Genomic DNA, 19,616 nt, shown 5'->3' with positions numbered 1-19,616 from the left:
AAAAGTCTTTGCTGAGTAATAAATATAACGTTTGTAAAGAAATAAAGCCGTTATTTATTTATTTGTTTGTTTACAGGGTGCAGTGGGCGGGGCTGGTGGCGGAAGTGCTTCAGGGAAACTTTCATCATCATCCGGGTCACTCTCTGGTCACCGAAGATCCAAGATGGCGACTCACATGTCGAGGTGTAGAGGCTGGAGTCGTGTTCAAAGGTAGTACACGTTTCAAATAAATGTCGTTAAATTAACGCTAGACTCGTTTTAAACACCGACAGACAACATAACCGATATCTCCTGTGTCACGTCTCTTCCTGACGCGTGCAGCGTCACAACTTTTGAACGTCCTCATCTCACAAAATTAGCTTCTCCGTTAGCATGATGCTAACTGTCAGGATGGAAACTGTTACATCAGGAGGGAACAAAGCCAGTAACTTTAGAAATAAAGGACGTGTGTTTATGGTGATTTGCGTACTAATTTGTAAGATTTTGGCACGTTGAGCAGAGCGTTTGTTGGTAGCTTAAATGTTTAGTAAACGCTGCATGTTTGGACTGAAGTTTGAGATGTTATCATGCTGTATTGCGTCACTCTTATTATGCAGCGACATTTGTGTTCACGTGCATTATTTCAGGGACTGAGATTGGTCAGTGTGTTAAATATTTCCAAAAGCTCGTATTATAATAAAATAAAGAATAAAAGTTACGAGGCTGAAATGTTGCTTCAATACAGAAAGCACCCTACCATCAGTTGTGTTATATTACGTTACTATCTTTCAAATCATACTATATCTTATATCCAATAGTTTGAAAGTTATTATTATTTATACAGTAGTATGTTGTGATTTTAGTATCATTAATCAGAATCAGTTTATTGCCAACTACGTTTTCACAGCCAATAAATTTGCTTTTTTGTATTGGTGTATAACAGTAAATATAATTTGAAAAAAAGAAACATAAATGTAGAACAGAAAAAATACAATAGAAATATAAAAAATACTATGAAAAAATATGTACAGGATATCTGTTTTAAAATGAAGGAGCTGAACATTGTTAGGTGTATTAGTTTTGTACAAAAATGTCCAAATTGTTGTTGGTTACGGGATGTGCATAAGTTCATTGTATGAAGTAAATCAGATGAACAATGGAAAGAGATATTATAGCTGCCGAGGGTCAGGGCTGGGTATTTTGAAGAGCAAGTTATTCTGTTTTTAGTCGTTACTCTCCAAAATACTGGAAACAACCTGACGGAGGATCTGAGAGGAGCTGGAAATACTGATATTTTTAAACATAAACTTAAAACCTGACTTTTTAGTCTGGCTTTTATGTGGTGTCTTACAATAAAAAATGTTTTTTACTTATTCTATAGTAAACACATTTTCCATTATATAAATAAAATTTTATTGATTGATTGATTAATTAACAGGCTGTATGCCTCACTACGTGGAAGTAACTGGGATTTTGTTTTATGTGCAACATCATCAAGGTTAAACATTTCTTTATTGCTTTCCTAATTTTGTAAAACAAAATATAATACATACATACCAAGGCAAATTTATGCCTTGGTATGTATGTATTATATTTTGTTTTACAAATACCTCCATACCCCTGACATATTTTTTGTCAGTTTTCACCCATGTGGTCCACTGGCGTGGTGCTGAAGTATGACATAGTATATGTACGCATTATCAGATGTAAACAGACTTTATTTGATCAGCCCCAATGTCACCAAATCAGCTATGTGCGTCAGAATCCGCTTGATATCAATATCAATACCATCCCAATGTCAGAGCAGCTACTTTTACTTTTTTCTTAACCCTTTGAAACCTGGAGCAGCATCACTTTTCTTGCACTGCTTTCAGATGCCTTTCCCAAGAATTTAACCCTTTAACCCCATGAGCAAATTAGTGCAGTTTAATGGGACAAAAGGCAGTGAGCAACTTGGTTGTAATGCTTCACAAATTACAAGAAATTATTAAATTTACGAAATCATTTTTAAAAAGCTATCGGGAATATGTCTAGGGGAAAAAAGCTAAAAGCTAAAGAAAAACTATATTTATAATGATTGAAATGACATCTTTAAAATGTTACAAAATTATTCAATTTTTTAAAGCACTTTTTCTGGGTCATTTTCTTGTTTTTAGCTTTCTTCTTCTTTTTATTTGCTTTTTTAATTATATATTTACTAATTGATTTTATTTACTAAGTACTTTTCTTTTACTATTAACATTTTTGCTAATTTTTGGTCATTTCTTATGTTTCTTATTGCCATCTTCTGGGGTTTCCTCAGGTTTTTAAAGGGTTCAATATAATAAGAATGCTACCATTTCAACCTTACAATTTCATGCTTCTTTTGCTCATGTTAAAGATGTAAATACTGTTTTCACAACTGGCCTACGTGCTGAGAGGAAGTTCATCATAGCTTTCTTTATTTCAAAGGTTTGGGATCGCAGCTTACAGAAAGTACAGCAGTGGAGGCGGATACCCAAATATCTCCCTCTCGGCACCTCTGCCTGGGATCCCTAAGCCAGTGTTTGCATCTGTGGATGGTCAGGAAAAATATGAGACCAGGATCACTACTCTAGAAAATGGCCTCAAAGTTGCCTCCCAAAACAAGTTTGGCCAATTCTGCACAGTTGGAAGTAAGTTGCTGCTGTTTTATGTAAATAACAATCAGCTGTCTTCAGGATGTGGCTGACATGAATAAAATGAGTCTTTTGTCTTTCTTCTTTTTAGTTTTAGTAAACTCTGGATCCAGACATGAAGCAAAGTACCCAAGTGGAATAGCACACTTTATAGAGAAACTCGCCTTTTCTGTAAGTAAAATAAAGTACACATAAAGAAAGGTGGAGGAGGTTGTGGTTTGTGAGGTGATGTTGTCGTTTTTATCTTCAGTCCACAGCTCAGTACGGGAGTAAAGATGAAATTCTCCTCACGCTGGAAAAACACGGAGGGATATGTGACTGCCAAACATCAAGGTATGTAGTGTTTCAGCACTTCTCTGTGTTATAAAATCTAATGTTCTGTATTTCTTACTATTCCTGCATGATCTAATTCTTTCTCCTGTTTGAGACTGAATGAATACATTTTTATCAAAATCAGAAATGCTTTATTGATCCCTGGGGGGAAATATTGGTTCGCTACAGTCGCCCTGACGCCAGCATAGAGAATTATCGCAAATAGAAACAAGTAACAGCACAAGTATATAAAACATAAAATAGAAATACAGTTAGAGTAAACAATTAGCACAGTATGTTCATATTTAAATATTTAAAATAGTGTATGTATATTGTGTTAAGTATGTAAGTGTGTTCAAATATAAATAAAAAGACAATTAGCACTAATATGTGAATATTTAAATTATAATATTGATAGTGTGTGAAGTGTGTAAAATATAAAACTGTGCCTTTTGCCACAATGCAATGTATAAAACTAGTATGCAAGTTAAAAATATAAATATTTGATATATATGTGAAGTATCGTTCACTTTTCCGTGCAGAGATACCACCATGTATGCAGTGTCTGCTGAGGTGAAGGGTCTGGACACGGTGGTCAATCTTCTCTCTGATGCTGTTCTGCAGCCTCGCCTGCTGGGTAAGTCCACTCTTATATTAACTGACATCTCAGAGGAAACTGTGCCACGGCCTGTCTGAGATCATCTGTGTTTGTTTACATGCAGATGACGAGATCGAGATGACCAGAATGGCGGTACGCTTTGAGTTAGAAGATCTAAACATGAGGCCCGATCCTGAACCTTTACTCACTGAGATGATTCATGCCGTGAGTCACGTCATTTGTTAAGACCCTCCAACATTAGCTCTCTTTGAAAGTGAATCAGCCGTAGTCGTTCAGTTAATTTATAACTACGTTTGTTTTGGGGGTTTTTTTCAGTTGTTTAATCATTAATTTTGGAAATTTTATAGATATCCTTCAAAAGTTCCCAGAATCTCTGGCTTTTTGCGGTACCTTTTTCTCTGGAACAGATTTCATAATAATATGAAACAATGAAAGGCAACTTAATGCGACATTTTTAAAGTTCAGCAAAATTTAGTAATTTTTTTTTACCAAATAATAAACTAAAATTATTAATCAGTTACCGAATCAAAACCTATGATCATAACAGCATCCTATTTCAGCTGTTTTTAATACTATGGAAGCCCAACATCACCAGTGTGATTAAAAAGGTCCTGTTAAGTCATAATAGCAAGTTTTTTCAAATAATGACTTATGACTCAAAGACTTAGTATCTCAAGTACTTAGAAACTTTCAAAATAAGGAATTAGTATCTTAAAACAGTTGACTTTCTCAGAATATTTACTTAGTATCTTTAAAAAAAAGAATAAAATATCATCACATAAATGACTTGGTATCTCAAAATATGAATTGTTTTATCAAAATGATCTAAAATTATGATTTAGTGACAGTTTGAAGAAGCTAAGCCATTATTACTGATTATTACTGATTACTGTAGCTCTATTTTTTCCTTCAATATAACTGTGACTGCTAATTGTTTGTTTCCAGGCTGCATATCGAGGCAACACAGTCGGACTGCCTCGCTTCTGTCCTGCAGACAACGTGGACAAGATTGACAAGAAAGTTCTTCACAGCTACCTGCGTAACTACTACTGTCCTGAGCGGATGGTGCTGGCTGGAGTGGGAATCGAGCACGAGCAGCTGGTCGAATGTGCCAGGAAATACCTGCTAGATACAAAGCCGGTGTGGGGAACGAGCACAGTGGCCAACGTGGACCTCTCTGTAGCCCAGTACACTGGAGGCATCGTCAAGGTGAGTTATTGGTTTTGTTTTGTGCCAGATCTTGTCTTAAATGTTGTCTTCAAGTTGTAGAATAATAATACCTTTTTTTTAATCTTTTAGATGGAGAAGGATATGTCAGATGTCAGCCTTGGCCCCACCCCGATCCCAGAGCTCACCCACATCATGATCGGCCTGGAGAGCTGCTCCTTCTTGGTACGTTGTGGCAGTTACCTGTCTGTTAGGGCTGTACCGAATTTCATTTTTTTTACATTCAAAGCCTCTATTGAATATTTGAATGTCTGCTGTCATATTTCATGACGTGATCATCCAAAAGAAAAAACAGTCCTTTGATTAAAGTCGTTTTTTATGAAATCCACTTTAATAATTAAATGTAACTTATAGTGCTGCTCAACTGCTGCTAGAGCAAACTGATTTTTGAGCGCATTGAAAATATTTATTTTAAGACTAAACACCAACAAAATGGATTGAAGCAGAACATTTCATTACATAAAAAGTGTTGTGAATATTGGAAATCATTTCATCAATCTTTTTATTGGATGTATTGGAAATGTTTGGATCACGCAAGTCGATAACAATCCCATGTAGCCAACACTTGAATCTAATTCTATAAATGGTAAAATACTTATAATAATAGTGAAGCCCAATCTTCATCTGCAGTTTTGCAGAAACACTGGGTTTGAACTGAATAATTACATGTGCCAAGGTGCAAAGCATTTGAATGTTAATTCAGAATTTAAATATCAACTTTATAAATTAAGCTTTAAACATTTCTTCAGCACACAGTGTTTGGCATAAGAAGCGTACTCAGTGAAGGTGCAGATTTATTTTTTAATTTTTTGTAAAGTGAGAAGTGAGCATATCAGTTTGCAACTGATGAAAGTTGGTGTGACCATCGTTAACTCTCGCAAAAGTTAATGAAATTCACGCTCTATGTTTTATGACACTTGACGTGCCGGTGTTGTGGCTTAGACTGTTTCCCCATCAATATGCTTCCCCCTACCTAAATCTGAAACAAGCGTCTCCCTTTTCATAACCACAGACGGAGGCACTATTTAACGGAGGATCACACTTTGCAACTGGCATATTAGATGTTCATATGAATCAGCACAGATTCCAATGGCGGAAAAACATTGTTATGTAATTTGTGCTTGCTGGATCCTAATTCAAATCTTAGTTCAAAATTCAAATAGTGAGCCATGAATGCGCACTAGTTCATTTTAATCTGTGTGAACCGAGTTTGAGCTCACTGTTGTGAAGCAGCCCTACCGAAGAGTCTCCAATCTGGTGTCTGACACATGTCAGCTGCAAGCCCCTAAAAAAAACATTGTTTGGTTTCACAGGAGGAAGACTTCATCCCATTCGCAGTGCTCAACATGATGATGGGCGGAGGGGGCTCCTTTTCTGCGGGAGGACCTGGGAAAGGCATGTTCACTCGCCTGTACCTGAACGTGCTCAATAGGTGAACGTCTCGTAAACTCCCATTCAGCTTTGTTTCTGATAATCAGAATTCACTTATATATCGCCACTCAGTTTCGCTAATGGTTACTCTTGTCTGTTGTATGTAGACATCATTGGATGTACAATGCCACCTCTTACCATCACAGCTATGAGGACAGCGGTCTGCTGTGTATCCACGCCAGTGCAGACCCCAGACAGGTTTGTACAGACTCAGGACAGCAGGGTTCAAATGTCTTATTCTGTAATTTTTACATCCAAATGATGTTCATGCAGAGTTCTTATCATTACATACTTTGATCTCCAGGTGCGGGAAATGGTGGAGATCATAACCAGAGAGTTCATTCAGATGGCTGGCAGCGCAGGAGAGGTAATGCCTACATCTCACTATCAGGCAATCCACCACAACTTTAGCATTATTGATAAAAGAAACAAAAGTTTTGAACCATCCTGAGAGCATTTTCCTCATATTTTTCCTGTTTATCCAGATGGAGCTGGAGAGGGCAAAGACTCAGCTCAAGTCCATGTTGATGATGAACCTCGAATCCCGGCCGGTTATTTTTGAAGATGTTGGTCGTCAGGTTCTTTCCACAGGAAAGAGAAAGCTGCCGCATGAGCTGTGTGATCTAATAAGTGAGTATTGAACAAAATTCAGTTGTGTTTCTCAGTGATTCATCCAAACTCACGGGAGAAGGGCCTTGAAGTTGTCATAAATACCTGTGTAAATGCTTATATGCACAGGAGCTTAACCTGACATAAATGCGAAATACTTGCCTTGGAATCTCAGATTTATTCATATTGGCGGCAATGTGCATTTACAACACTGCCGGGATCATATTGACCAAGAGCAAGTACTCTGTCATAGGTAAGTTATCGTAGGAGTTACTGTAAGCTACTTTATTGCATGTCCTTGAAGCCTAAGAGAATTTGAGTTTCTGGTAAAAAGTTAAGCAGTGTTTATGTCTCGGGCTTTAATTGTGAAATGTAAGAAAGGAAGGAGTGGATCTGGTTCGAGCGGCCTCTGTCAAGGTCGAAAGGAGTAATACAGGGTTCCCATAGTCATGGAAAACCTGGAAAAGTAATGGACAATCGCATTTTTTTTACAGGTCTGGAAAAGTCATGGAATCAGTAAAACTCATTGAACGTTTTGGAAAAGTCATGGAATTTTGTTGTGTGTCATGCAATTGTAAAATTTTTTTTTGTGGAGCTGACTTTTCCTACCTGAACCCCTCCCCCATGTATGCCAGCTAGCTGAAATTATGTTTGAATATGTTGAATCTGGTATAAAAATATTCCGGGTCCTTAAAATGTCATGGAATAGTTTTAAAATTTTGTCTATGAAAATGTGTGGGCATCAGACTACGGAGCCTCAAGCACGACGCAATCGGTTGATTCATTGCGTGCAAGCTTAAAAAACTTTACGAAGAAAAGAAAATTAAAAAGAAGAAATAGTTTTATTTTCCTTGCTTATATATGTCCTTGTGTCTTCACAATTAATAATTTCCAGGCAACGTGACAGCCAGTGACATCAAGAGAGTAACCACGAAGATGCTGCGCAGTAAGCCGGCAGTAGCAGCTCTGGGAGACCTGACGGAGATGCCCACGTACGAACACATCCAGGCCGCCCTGTCCAGCAAAGACGGACGTCTGCCCCGCATGTATCGCCTCTTCCGGTAGACCTCACTGGCATCACAACATCACTGTAAATAAACTGGAAGATTTCACTTCAATTAGTGTTCCCTCCCACCACAGAACTCGACACAGCTCACTCTGGGAGGGGACTAATACCCGGGCTCTCGGCTGAACCTCTGAGAGTGGATTTTAAAGAAAAGTTACATTTTACTCGACAGTAACGGTAGTCTACATACAGTCTACATATCTGTGTTTATTGTTTGTGGGCTGGAAGCCATATTTCATTATTTACAGGGGGGTTTGCAGAAGTTTGGTCTTAAGGGCAGTTCATCCCAAAGCCAAAATTTTAGTGTTAACTTCCTGATTCAAAACCCAATATTAACCTGTTATTTTAAGTTTATGAATGAATGGCACACTGTTGACGTATCTTCACTGTGTCTCACAACCCTTACAGTGTCTAAACTTCCTTTCTATTGAACTGTTATTTTTCTCTCAGCTTGTACACGTACCATCTCCAAAAGTCACCGAGCTCCACTTCGAGCCTTTTCCACAGTTGATTGATCAGAAAACAGTCAAAAAATCATACTTTTTATTCAACAGCACTTCATTGGCTCTTAACAGGCTCAGTGAACTCCACACACAGCTATGGTAAACAGATTATTAAAGGAATTCTTGTATAATTTTGGATAAATAACAACAACTGAGGCCAATTTGTCCTCACAACTGAAATCATGGTTTCTGTCATCATGTTTCATGTGCGCTGTTAGAAGACAAATCCAAAGTGAAACCTGTTTTTTGTATTTATGTGGTTGTGTCGATGCCCTTGCAAATTAAAAAAATATATATATATATAAACGGGATAAATTAAAGGAATATTCGACTTAAAAGATCTCTATATATGATTCAGAGTCCGAGCCAGGATTGTCTGCGCTCGGCTCTCAGAATTGAGGTGGTTGAGCTGGCAACAGTGTTGAAGGAGCTAACAGTGTTAACCTGGGGAGAAACCAGAGGGTAGGTTCTCCTAGATTTATAATAAGACCTAGATACTGGATGCCAAGATGGCGCCTATTCTTTCCCATGGAGTTGCTTGCCTAGTGCACGCCAAAAAAGTACAAATTCGTATTATTCATTTTTATTTTTACCATTAAAAACAGTGACAGAGAACAGGTCAAAAACAATACAGAAAAACAAGTGCCGAAGAGGCTGAAGACCCAAATGGGTTTATAGAAATACCTCACCGAAGGTAATCTGATAAATTACAATGTTTTTATGCAAGCAGTATACAGTGGGGTCAACATAAAACACCAAAAAGATCCAAAAAGGAATAAAAGTCAGAGTTTTTTAAGCAATTGCATTAAGTCTCTGTAGATCAATACCACTTTTTCCTAAAATGAAGCTACAGCAGGTCACCGGTTAACATCATCTTAGCTTAACATAAACAGTTAACGGGTAAACGGCTCACTAATAGCTGTGTCTTATGTTTGATCTGTACAAAAATTCAAGTATAAACGTGACAATTGTCCTTTTAACTGGAGGTTAACAATTATGTGCCAGACTATTTACTGGCCTTCAGCATTTGAAAGGAAACTAGGTGGGACTCATGAAGTTAATGGACCTGACCAAGATATAGTTTGGCTCATAACCCCCTAATAAAACGGTGAATAGTTGTTTTTTTACACTTAAGTTTTGGAACAGATTTAACAAATTAGCTATAATGTGTTCATTAGTGAGCTTTAGCGGTGCTGCTACTCGTATTTTGTTAACGCTGGATACAGTTATGCAAGCTGTTTACGGCTGCTGTAGCCTAATAATTAGCTAACTGACAAATATTAAAGTTTTTTTAAAGTGATCTTTAAAAAAAACTTAAATTGAACAACCAAATCAACCACGTGTGTTTTACAAGCTTTCAGCAGCTTCTTACCCCAGTAAAAGTGTGACACTCTGTCAACACCTGTATACCAACCGGTAAATACATGTAATTACTTTAATTACTTCAGTGAATAAAAATATATATATTAAAGGTCTTGAGTTACATTGAAAAGTTAAAAATTCATTCAACAAATTCAGTGTTTGAACACGTTTATTAACAGGATGTTACATAATAAGTGACATATAAAAATACACAGATAAAGTTAAGAGGTCTTGAGGAAATGACAGACCTACAGGCACTTTTTTGGAGCAGACGGCTCTTCATGCTGGGAATGTGAGTTCATTAATGTGGTAGATACAGTACATGGACAGTTTATATGAGGCTACACAGCAGTGAGATGAGGTAAGGCATTGAGTTACAGCCTGTAGCAAAGGATCACTTGGCCTACAATGTAGTGACAGGCGTTAATAGTTTAAATCTATCTGATAGGAAGTGAGATCTGCAATAAAAAAAAGTTAAATATAAGCTGTCAAACACATTTGATCTCCCTGAAATTCAACAGTAACCAGTAGTAACAACCTCCTGACGTAGCTTTCATCAGTCATGCTCTTTAAATTATACACGTAACCTCCCTTCTTCAGGTCTGTCGTACCTCTCCCACAAAACATTCAGCTTAGATCAAAATTCAAGTTGAACCCAACCAATGGCAGCCTCCTTTATGGCATGTAAAACCTCAACGTGCCACTAAAACACAATAATATTTGTTAACCTATTTGATGACAAAAATCACAAGGCATGTGAACACTGATGTGAGCATTCAGAATTACGTAACATTGTGGTTCATGATGCTTTTTAAACACCTACAAAAAAAAACAAAAAAACAAACAAATGCAGTAACACAGAGCCTTTAAGGTCAGTTCACACTGTAGCATGTGACTGATGAATAAGCCACGACGGCAGCCCCCCCCGCCCGCCCACGACGCTGTCTCAGTCATGTTTGAGTAGAGGGGGCTGAATAAATAAAGGCCAGACTGCTGCTGTGTCTGCAAACTTCTCTCTGCGTGTTTGACCCCGAGGTCCCTGACCTCAAGTACAGCCGGCTAGTTCCTACGCGCAGACAGTTCCCAACGATGGCCAACAGAGGGCGCACCCTGCTCAGGTACCACCATGACCAGCACTGGGCTCTGAGAAGTTAAGACAACTCTGGTTTCCTTTTGGTCCTTCTCTGCCCGTCTGGTTTTAAAATACAGTTTCTGGCACAGTTCGATCCAGTCCGGTTTGCTCTGAGAGTTTGTTTTGAGGGTTTAGGAGATGGTGCAGATGGTGCTGCTGCTTTGGTTCTTCATGGCCTCCCTCCTCTTCAGCTCCCTGGTGATCCTCCTCCTGATGCCCTCCAAGTACAGACCTCGGTCAAACTGTCCCGCACCCAGGGGAATACTTAAAAACAGATAATGCACGACAAATGTCAAATTCTGAATTTAAATATATAGATTATTTAAGTTATCAAAAAATAAAGCTTTATATTCCAATAGCACTCCCAATAACCAGCTCCAAAAATCTCTATGTGGCAGCCTGCCATAAATACACAAATGTGTGGAAAATCCTGGGCTTAGGACTGAGGGGGCATGGTGAAGGGCTGCAGGAGACAGCAAATTCATGCTGTTTGATTTTTTTGCCTTTTCCAGTTTTTTTTTTTTTACTATCTTATCTTAAAGTCCAGTGTGGAGGGGCAGAACATGAGATTTTTGCTTCACTAGCATTTGAAAATCACAACATATTCGCAGTTGAGATGTTTAACTAAAGAAATGCTTTACTGGTGATTATTACTTTTTCAACAAAAGTGTTTAGAACAATATAATGTACAGTATTCAGTGATACAGTCACAATATGAATACTACATACACTGTTGAATGCATCCTTGTCATGATGACACCAACACTATTTTAAGGTGTGTTTCTGAGTGGCAGTGGGACTCACTTGTCTCTTCCCGGCCGGAGTTTGACCTGGAAGACACTGATGACGGGCCGATGGTCAGAGGTCTTGATGCTGGAGCAGCTGGTGTACTTTACCACTTTTATGTCCTCAGCCTGCCTGCTCCTGAACAAGATCCTGTCCTGTGAACACATAGGCAGAGAGGATTAACCCCGCGGAGAGAAACAAGATGCCGATTTAAATTGCCAGGGCCAGTTTAGACTTCAATTAGAGCAGCTGGAAAGTTTGGTTTATTTTGGTGTCTTTATTAACAGAGCTCTTTATCTTCAGTCATGTGGAGCTTGATTATTTTCTTCTTACTGTGTATGAAGGTGTTCTCTGTTTAGAGGTGGTGTCGTAGATATCACAGCCGATGTCGAACTTGTACGTGGGGAGGAAGTGTATCGGTGCCTCTTGGAAACCTTTAAAGATTGAACCTGAAGGGGAGCAAGAAGCACCTTCGCATGGTGAGAATACGTCAAACACAACAACCTACTTAATAAAAGTTTTCACAGAGATTTAGAAAGTATACTAACCATCCTTCATTTCCTTGGAGAGCTGGTCGTGCTCCAACAGACGGCCCATATCGCCATCTACTGTGCGGCTCATGATGGCCTCCACATCGACCCGGTCTTTACTCAGCCGAAAGTTAAAATCACCAAACCAGAAGACCTGATCGAACCTTGTAGTGACGTCAGCTGCAGGTAAAAATGACATCCTTCGATTATCAAAGATGGTCGGCCATTATTCTTACCAACATCAAGGCTTTAATCTGAATTAAACATATGAAAAACAATCTATTTTAATCCATGCTCAATAGCAGGACCAAAATTGGGACAAAGACAAGCAGAGATGGATCCTTAAAACATTTAAAAACATCTGAACAGCTACAAACATTTCTTTAAATCCTAAAGCTGCAAACTATGCTTTGTCTGAAAATTATGTAATCTAGTTCTCACTGTTACAATCAATCCTATTTATTTATTATTTTAAAAAAAGTGGAAACATTTGCAAGTCTTTTGAAAATTACTCAAATATGTTGAATATTTTTACATCCACTGGTAAAACCTAAAAGGGTCTTACATGGTGTGGAGCGGTACGGGTTGGTGTCTGGGAGGCCTTTTGGTAGAGCGAGAGCCTCGACGATCTTGTTGTAATCCAGTACTCTCTCGTAAACTTTGGCATCTCCAGCTGGAAGGACAGACACAGAAATTGGAGACACACAGGACCGCCTAGCTGTCAGTGCTGCAAAGTTTATACACAAAGATGTTATAAAAAGTTACAGTGGGTATAATATCTAAAAAAAAACGCCTCACAGAACGTGTGGACAGTGTTTAATATTTAGCACAGACATGCCAATATGCTGAAGGAGAAAAAAACATTAACATCACTGTTTCCTCTTTTGGTGTGTTGCCACATCCCTACAGCCATCCTGATCATAACCTCTTCCTACAACAAATCAGCCTGCAGCCTGCAGCCTCCCTGACGCTGAGGAAACCTACTCACAGGTGAAATGAGACGTGATGAAGAGGAAGGAAGTGCCAAAAAAGGTAAAGGCGATTCCCACAGCTCCTTTGGTCTTGATCTGAGAGATGATCCGGGTTGTGACTGTGGCGTGCTCCACCTCTGTGTGAGTCAACAAATCAAATACTGTGTCAGAGCCTTAAAGGGACAGTTCACCTCAAAAACAAAAATACGTATTTTTCTTCTTCGCTGTAGTGCTGTTCATCAGTCTAGATTGTTTTGGTGTGAGTCGCAGAGTGCTGGAGATATTGCCCCTAAAGATATCTGCCTTCTCTTGAATGTAATAAAACTAGATAGCGCTCGGCCTGTGGTGCTCAAGGTGTCAAAAAATACATTTGAAAAACTCAACAGGAATCCTGACCTGGTCACTAAAGATAATCCACAGAAATTGATTTGAGCAGTTTCATGCAAGAACTATTTTCGATGTGCCAAACTGCTCCCGCCAATTATATCACAGTGCAGAAGGAGGCGTGGATCTATTTATGGACAAGAGGTTCGTGCTCATGACAGCATGAGACGTAAACATTATCGGCGTACTCCTCAGCTGAGCTGTAATGTTATCTATGCTCAGTGGTGCAAGATGAGCTAGCAGTAGATGTACTCTTTCATTTGTGTAGTGATGTAGTTGCCGGGTGTAGTTCCAGCGAAAAAAAATACTTTACTTTCTACTTTCTAATTTGTATTACTATATTAGAAAACTGTACAAGATAAATAAAGCAAAAAAGAACAATAGAAAAACTGAAAACAAGATGCAAAACTCAAGAGTTAAAAAATATATATATACACCAATTGCACATGGAAAATAACTGCACAAATACTTTATTTGGTGTGTGTGGTCTATTGGGAGCAGTGCGGTTTTAGGGTCTGACAGCAGCAGGAAGTCAGGACCTGCGAAACTGCAGAGATATTTAAGCAGAATGTGATATAGGAGTTTATTACCTGAGCAGAACCAGATGAGGTCTCTTCTAACAAAGACAGTTAGATACAAAACACCATGTGATGCTGCGTACAGCATGACGTAATACGGTCCCAGAGTCTCCTGAAGACGGGTCTCCCACTCCCTCCTGCATACAAATGCCGACACAAAGTCATATACACAAGTTAAACCTACTTTACAGCCCCGGGAGTCATAAAAACTCGCTTTTAATTAGTGACAATGATTAAAATAAAACAAAACATAACATACCTGTCAGGACAGCCCTCCTGGACTCCAATAATATAAAAGTCCTGTGCAAATTCAGAGTCCGTTGGAAGGAGGAGGTCATCTAAGTTGGCTGGAAGTCCCTGGAAACAATAGAAACATGGTTACAACTCAGCCGGTGTCTGAACGTGTGACCACAGTAATAAGGGTGTAAATGGTCAGTGAGACGCTGCTCACACCTTCTCTCCCTGCATGTTCCACGTGGCTATGTAGATGCCCACCCTCCTGTCAGGGAAGTAGCGGTCCAACTCCTCGGCCCCTAACAGGGCACCGCTCCCCAGCACGCTGCCCTCCAGAAAGCTCCTGGAAAATATGTTAGAAAGCAAAATGAGCACTTCTAAGAGCAGCCAACTTGCCTTCTAGGATGCAGTGTAGGAAAAAAGAGCAACACTGTTGTTTCAGCTGTTACATCAATTATTTTAAAAAGTACAAATACTATTCCCTACTAGGCATTGGGACTACTGGCTAAAACCCATTTTTGCCGCTCCTGCTGTCAGAAACTGTACTGAACAAGCATCTCCTCTGATCTCGTGTTAATCCCCCTCCACTCTGCCACCTTCCCCTTTCTCTCTTAAAGATGTGAGCAATGCACACACACAACGTATAAACGTCTGATGCCCTGCTTTCAGGAAAATCAGCATTCTGTCGGTATTTCTTCCTCGCTCACTTCTCGATGTGCTTTGCTAATCAGCTCCAATCAGAGGGCAAAATCAATACTAAAAAGCTTGAAGTGGATATAAGATATTGTACCTAATTCTCATGCAGTGCCTGTGCATCGCGACTTTAGTTTCAGCAATTATCTTTTGTTATAAGGAAGGATGAGCTAGCTGAAGCCTGCTCAGACTGATACAGAATTCACAAAGTAAGACATGAGGTGCATTAATGGACAAGATTATGCACATCCGGTTCTAAATTTGCCTAGTTTATGTTCTCTCCGGCCAATATCTATATAAGGTACTCTTAAAACAGACCAGCTTCTAATAGCCATCCAACACTGGTCAGAGTAAGCCTTCTCATCCAGCCTGAGGAAGACTCCAGGTACATGATCTACATCACGCATGTCCAAAGTACGGCCCTGGGGCACTCAGACCAATTTTAAACGGCCCTCAGCCTGTCAAAAATGTACAATATGTGGCATCACAAATGATTGTTTGATAAAGCCAGATCACTTTACATTTCGTCAGGTTACCTCATGATGGCAGGACTATCATGCCGTTTGTAGACATGCACCAAGTAGGAACTACGCAGGCAACAAACGAGCAAACGAACGGTAACCCAATAGCAGACATTTCCTGCTAGGTAACAGACATGACCACAGCGAAGCTGGGGCGTAAGAAAATATCGATACACTTGAGTATCATGATTTTAGGTTTGTGATACAGTGTCTCTAAAATAATCAAGAGTTTAAACCCTCGACTGTCAGTCATATGACCATGCCATTTCAACCTAACAACATATTTCTAGCGTGTTTAAGGGGCTGTGATAAATCAGGGCTCCTACTGTTTAAGGCACATAAGCTTTTAAAAAATAACAAAATTTATCGCCTTGCTTACAGTACTGCAGTATGTTATCCAGACATATTAAATCGTGACCTGTGTCGTGGTATGTATTGTATTGCAAGATTCTTGCCAATACAGAGCCCTGCATCAAAGAAGTGTTTAATCAACAGCAAAGTCTTTTTCACTGAAAGGTGACACCACTTTTCTCATTTGTATGGATTTTTTTTGTTTTTTAAATAACCCACATGATGCAAGAAGCAGCTGGCCGCCAGGTATATTCACATCGTCTAATCTGGCCCCCATTCGAAAAAGTTTGGACACCCCTCAAGTAAACAATATAAGCTGCATTATTGCTGCAATGGATAAAAATAAACGTATACAGTTTTAAACTGGTCTAGTTTTATGGTCTCTCTGGCCAATATCTAAATTAGGTATCCTTGAAACAGACCGGCTTCTAATAGCCTTCTGACACCAGTAAGAGTAAGCCTTCACACCCCGCCTGAAGACGACTACATCATCTACATGGTCTACTGCATCTGCTGTACCTGTTCCTCACATCCTGGGGTCTGATGGGGCTGAGCACGCTGTAGGTGGACCTCATGGAGTTGACAGAGGCACTGTCGGACCCCATGTTCTCCAGAAGCCGGCTGTCGCTCAGGTTCCTGTGGAGTCTCTCCCCGAGTTTCTCTCTGGCCAGCACCGCATAATCCAAACAATCCCTGTCAATCCTATTAGCTGCCCTTAAAGAAGCCGACGCAAAGCTCTTCTCCAGAGCAGGTAGCGTCCCTGTGGGCTGCACCGGAGAAAGGCGCACCTTGGTGGACCTCGTCCAGTGGTCTGTGGGGTCGCTCTGCTGGCTGGGGGGCCTCCGTTCGTACTCAGAGAGACTGCTCCCTCTGTCCCGGAAGACTGGGGATCCTCTTGTAACAGCAGAGCGGGGTCTCACGTTGGAGTCCTGGTCAGTTCTGATGTTGGCAGCATCGCTGAGCGCAAAGCCACCTGGAGCTGTTCGGTCCTCTTTAAGTGAGTCCGTGGAGGAGCCAACCGGGTCACTCAGACTCTCCTGGCTGTTTCTTAGCCTCCTGGTTCTTGCTGTCTCCTCCAGTGAGACACTTTTGCTGGATTTTGACAGCCTGGGTTGTGAGGGAGGCCGAGGCTGGTATGGTATGGTCTCTCCCTGTGAGCTTTTAGTAGCGTGTTTGAGGGCTTCATTGTGGTCCGTGCAGGATTTGGCTTCTACTGAGGAGGTCCTGAGCGCCCTGCTGTCATTGAAAACTGAGTCTCCTTTACCAGGAGCTTCACAGGACTGATGGAGGGGGCTTTCCTCTCCATTCTTAGTCATCGTCTCGTCATGTCTGAGACCAGCTGTGGTCAGGTGGATGCCGCTTTCTCATTGCTAACTAACATACACCTAAGACAGAAAGACATGAAGAAATGGCAATCTAAATATTACTAATCCAGGAAGCCCAAAACCAAAGAAGTTAACTTAAAAATGTTCTATAATATCTATCCATCCAATAAACTGCTAAGACTGGGAGGTAATGTTGACCGCAATAACTTTTGTGACACTGAAACTGAAACTACTGATGATCTGTTTTCCACTGTAAATACTCTGCGGCATGCTGGGAGGATCTGAAGGACTGGTTGTCAACCAAAATTCAACTATTTGCTCTTTTCACAAGATAAAATATTGTGTTTGGTATTAATATGACGGACAGTAAGAGTGACCTGATATTGAACATCTTAATACTCCTGGCAAAATTTGTCATCCACACATCCGAATGGCAGAAATCAAAGACCCTTTTTTTTGTCTTTAAAAGGGACCTCTTGGACAATCACCTCAGTGCTTTAAGACAAAGCAAGTCTGTCCTCAGTTATTATGATGAACTGAAAATATTTGAGGACTCCTACAGAAACTATGGGAAAGTACCAACTACAATTGTAGTTGGTGCAACTAAAACTTATTACTAAATAATAATATTTCATTTTAAATAACATGTTTTTATTTTATTTTATTTATTATTTATTTTATTTTATCTTTGTTTTATTTAACTTTTTCTATGCTCTGTTATTAATATTACTTCTTATATAATTTAAGATCTCTTTCTTACCTGATGTGCCTTGTATATGGAGAAGTAGTCTATAATGTTATAAACTCTATGCCTTGTTTTTTTGTTTTAAATTAATATTTTTTAAATAAGTCCAAGGGAAGAAAATAAAGATTAGTCTTAAAACGAGTTAGTTTAACCACATTAGCCATATAAGAAACTTTTGTTATATAAGGTGTTTAGAAACTGAAGACGTTGTTATAAATCGCTAAATAATAGTTAGCTTTGTGACCTCTAACAACTAGCTCTGACTAAAGCTAGTTAGCTAAATGAAGCTGTGTGAGCTAATTATGCTAATGTTAGTCTTAGCGGTTTGATTCAGCAAAAATCAAGGACTGATCCTAAAGTGCCGTTATTTTACGATGTAATATCTATATAGCGCCGTGATTTCAGCTAACTAATCGACCATCCAGCTAACAAGTCACGGTTACATCCAAACTACACTGCTAATTTAGCTAACCATGTAGCCTACAGTAGTTAGCAACGCTAGCTACAAGCTAGCTGAGCTAACGTCCGCAGCAAACTTATATAACATCGTATTAATAAATAGGTGGTGTTAGTACGTTCAGCCTTGTGTATTTATTTCACTGTTATAACGTTGAAGTGCAGTTACCTCTGGTTTACTGATGTTTGGTTTCTGAGTGGCTAATTTAGGGGTAGCTCGATCACTTCCTTAGCAACGTTTGACAACAGATGTTGTTACCAAGACAAGAGAGGCGCGACAGAGAGCAGCGCGCGGGTCACAGCGCCCTCCTCTGCTGACGAGGGGAAGTACATGACGCCCAAATTACTGCATGTTTCAGCACGAGCCCACCCATCACATAATAGCACATGCATCCTAATGAAGTATTATTATCTGGATTACTAGATGTAAGTTTTTTGCCTCTTATTTTAAATACAATGTGATCTCATAAGATTTTTTGGCATCAATGTAAGGTTTTAAGATTCAAGATTCAAAGTGTTTATTGTCATGTGCACATTATCACATTATCACATTATTGAACATTGGGAAGTGCCCTAACTATGAGCCTAAACCAGGATAGGCAACAGTGTCTAACATCCAAATTACCATGGAAGGGGGATAACTTGGAGGAGGAAATATAGAAAATCAGGGGCCTTATTTGAAGGGCAACCGGTGGATTCTTGTTTGGGACACCTTGAACTTTCAAAAAATGCTGGTTGCCCACTTTTCCTCAAAAATGCCTACAGGGTCACATGATTCTGAAGTTACAGCCCAGTCTAACTGTATGGAAACATGTTTCCCTGTACAATGAAATTCTTACTTTGCTGTCCACAGAATGCCTAACGTGTAGCAAATATAAAAGAAATATAAAATAGAAATTTAGAAATTTACAGTAGAACAAATGACACAAGTGTAAAGGCACTAAACAATTTTAAGTAGCAGCATTTAAAGTACAGGACAGCAGGTAAAAACGTAAGCATGTGTTACTGTCATTACACAATACAGGTTGCACAATGACATGAAGTTGTTCACGCTACAGAAAATGGATATTCATAGTAATCATAAGAAAATAAGCAATAAGACAGAAGAAACTATATAAAAGTAGCACTAAAGGAAATAAACAGTA

General features: G+C 39.4%; 2 protein-coding genes across 2 annotated transcripts; one reads left to right on the top strand and one right to left on the bottom strand.

Moving 5' to 3' along the window:
• The first annotated feature begins 76 nt into the window (after positions 1–76).
• On the top strand, positions 77–8,741 carry pmpca (peptidase, mitochondrial processing subunit alpha). The gene is made up of 13 exons (XM_042488028.2): positions 77–210; positions 2,431–2,633; positions 2,728–2,807; positions 2,887–2,969; positions 3,491–3,585; positions 3,671–3,771; positions 4,513–4,776; positions 4,867–4,959; positions 6,108–6,226; positions 6,333–6,423; positions 6,530–6,592; positions 6,711–6,855; positions 7,730–8,741. The coding sequence occupies exons 1-13, from the start codon at positions 164–166 to the stop codon at positions 7,897–7,899; spliced, it is 1,554 nt and encodes a 517-aa protein (XP_042343962.1). The 5' UTR covers positions 77–163; the 3' UTR covers positions 7,900–8,741.
• Positions 8,742–9,916: 1,175 nt separating this feature from the next.
• On the bottom strand, positions 9,917–18,938 carry inpp5e (inositol polyphosphate-5-phosphatase E). The gene is made up of 11 exons (XM_042488287.2): positions 18,641–18,938; positions 16,465–17,330; positions 14,600–14,723; positions 14,406–14,503; positions 14,159–14,283; positions 13,202–13,321; positions 12,779–12,886; positions 12,232–12,393; positions 12,017–12,132; positions 11,702–11,838; positions 9,917–11,161 (listed from the first exon to the last, which is right to left on the bottom strand). Exons 2-11 carry the CDS (start codon positions 17,259–17,261, stop codon positions 11,029–11,031), a joined length of 1,920 nt encoding a protein of 639 aa, XP_042344221.2. The 5' UTR covers positions 17,262–17,330; positions 18,641–18,938; the 3' UTR covers positions 9,917–11,028.
• Positions 18,939–19,616: the final 678 nt, after the last annotated feature.

This window comes from Plectropomus leopardus, chromosome 4, assembly GCF_026936395.1.
Source record: "Plectropomus leopardus strain MGB_pleo_1.0 chromosome 4, ASM2693639v1, whole genome shotgun sequence".
Taxonomy (NCBI): domain Eukaryota; kingdom Metazoa; phylum Chordata; class Actinopteri; order Perciformes; family Serranidae; genus Plectropomus; species Plectropomus leopardus.
Note: the sequence above shows the minus strand (reverse complement) of the source record. Positions and strands in the feature narration are given on the sequence as shown.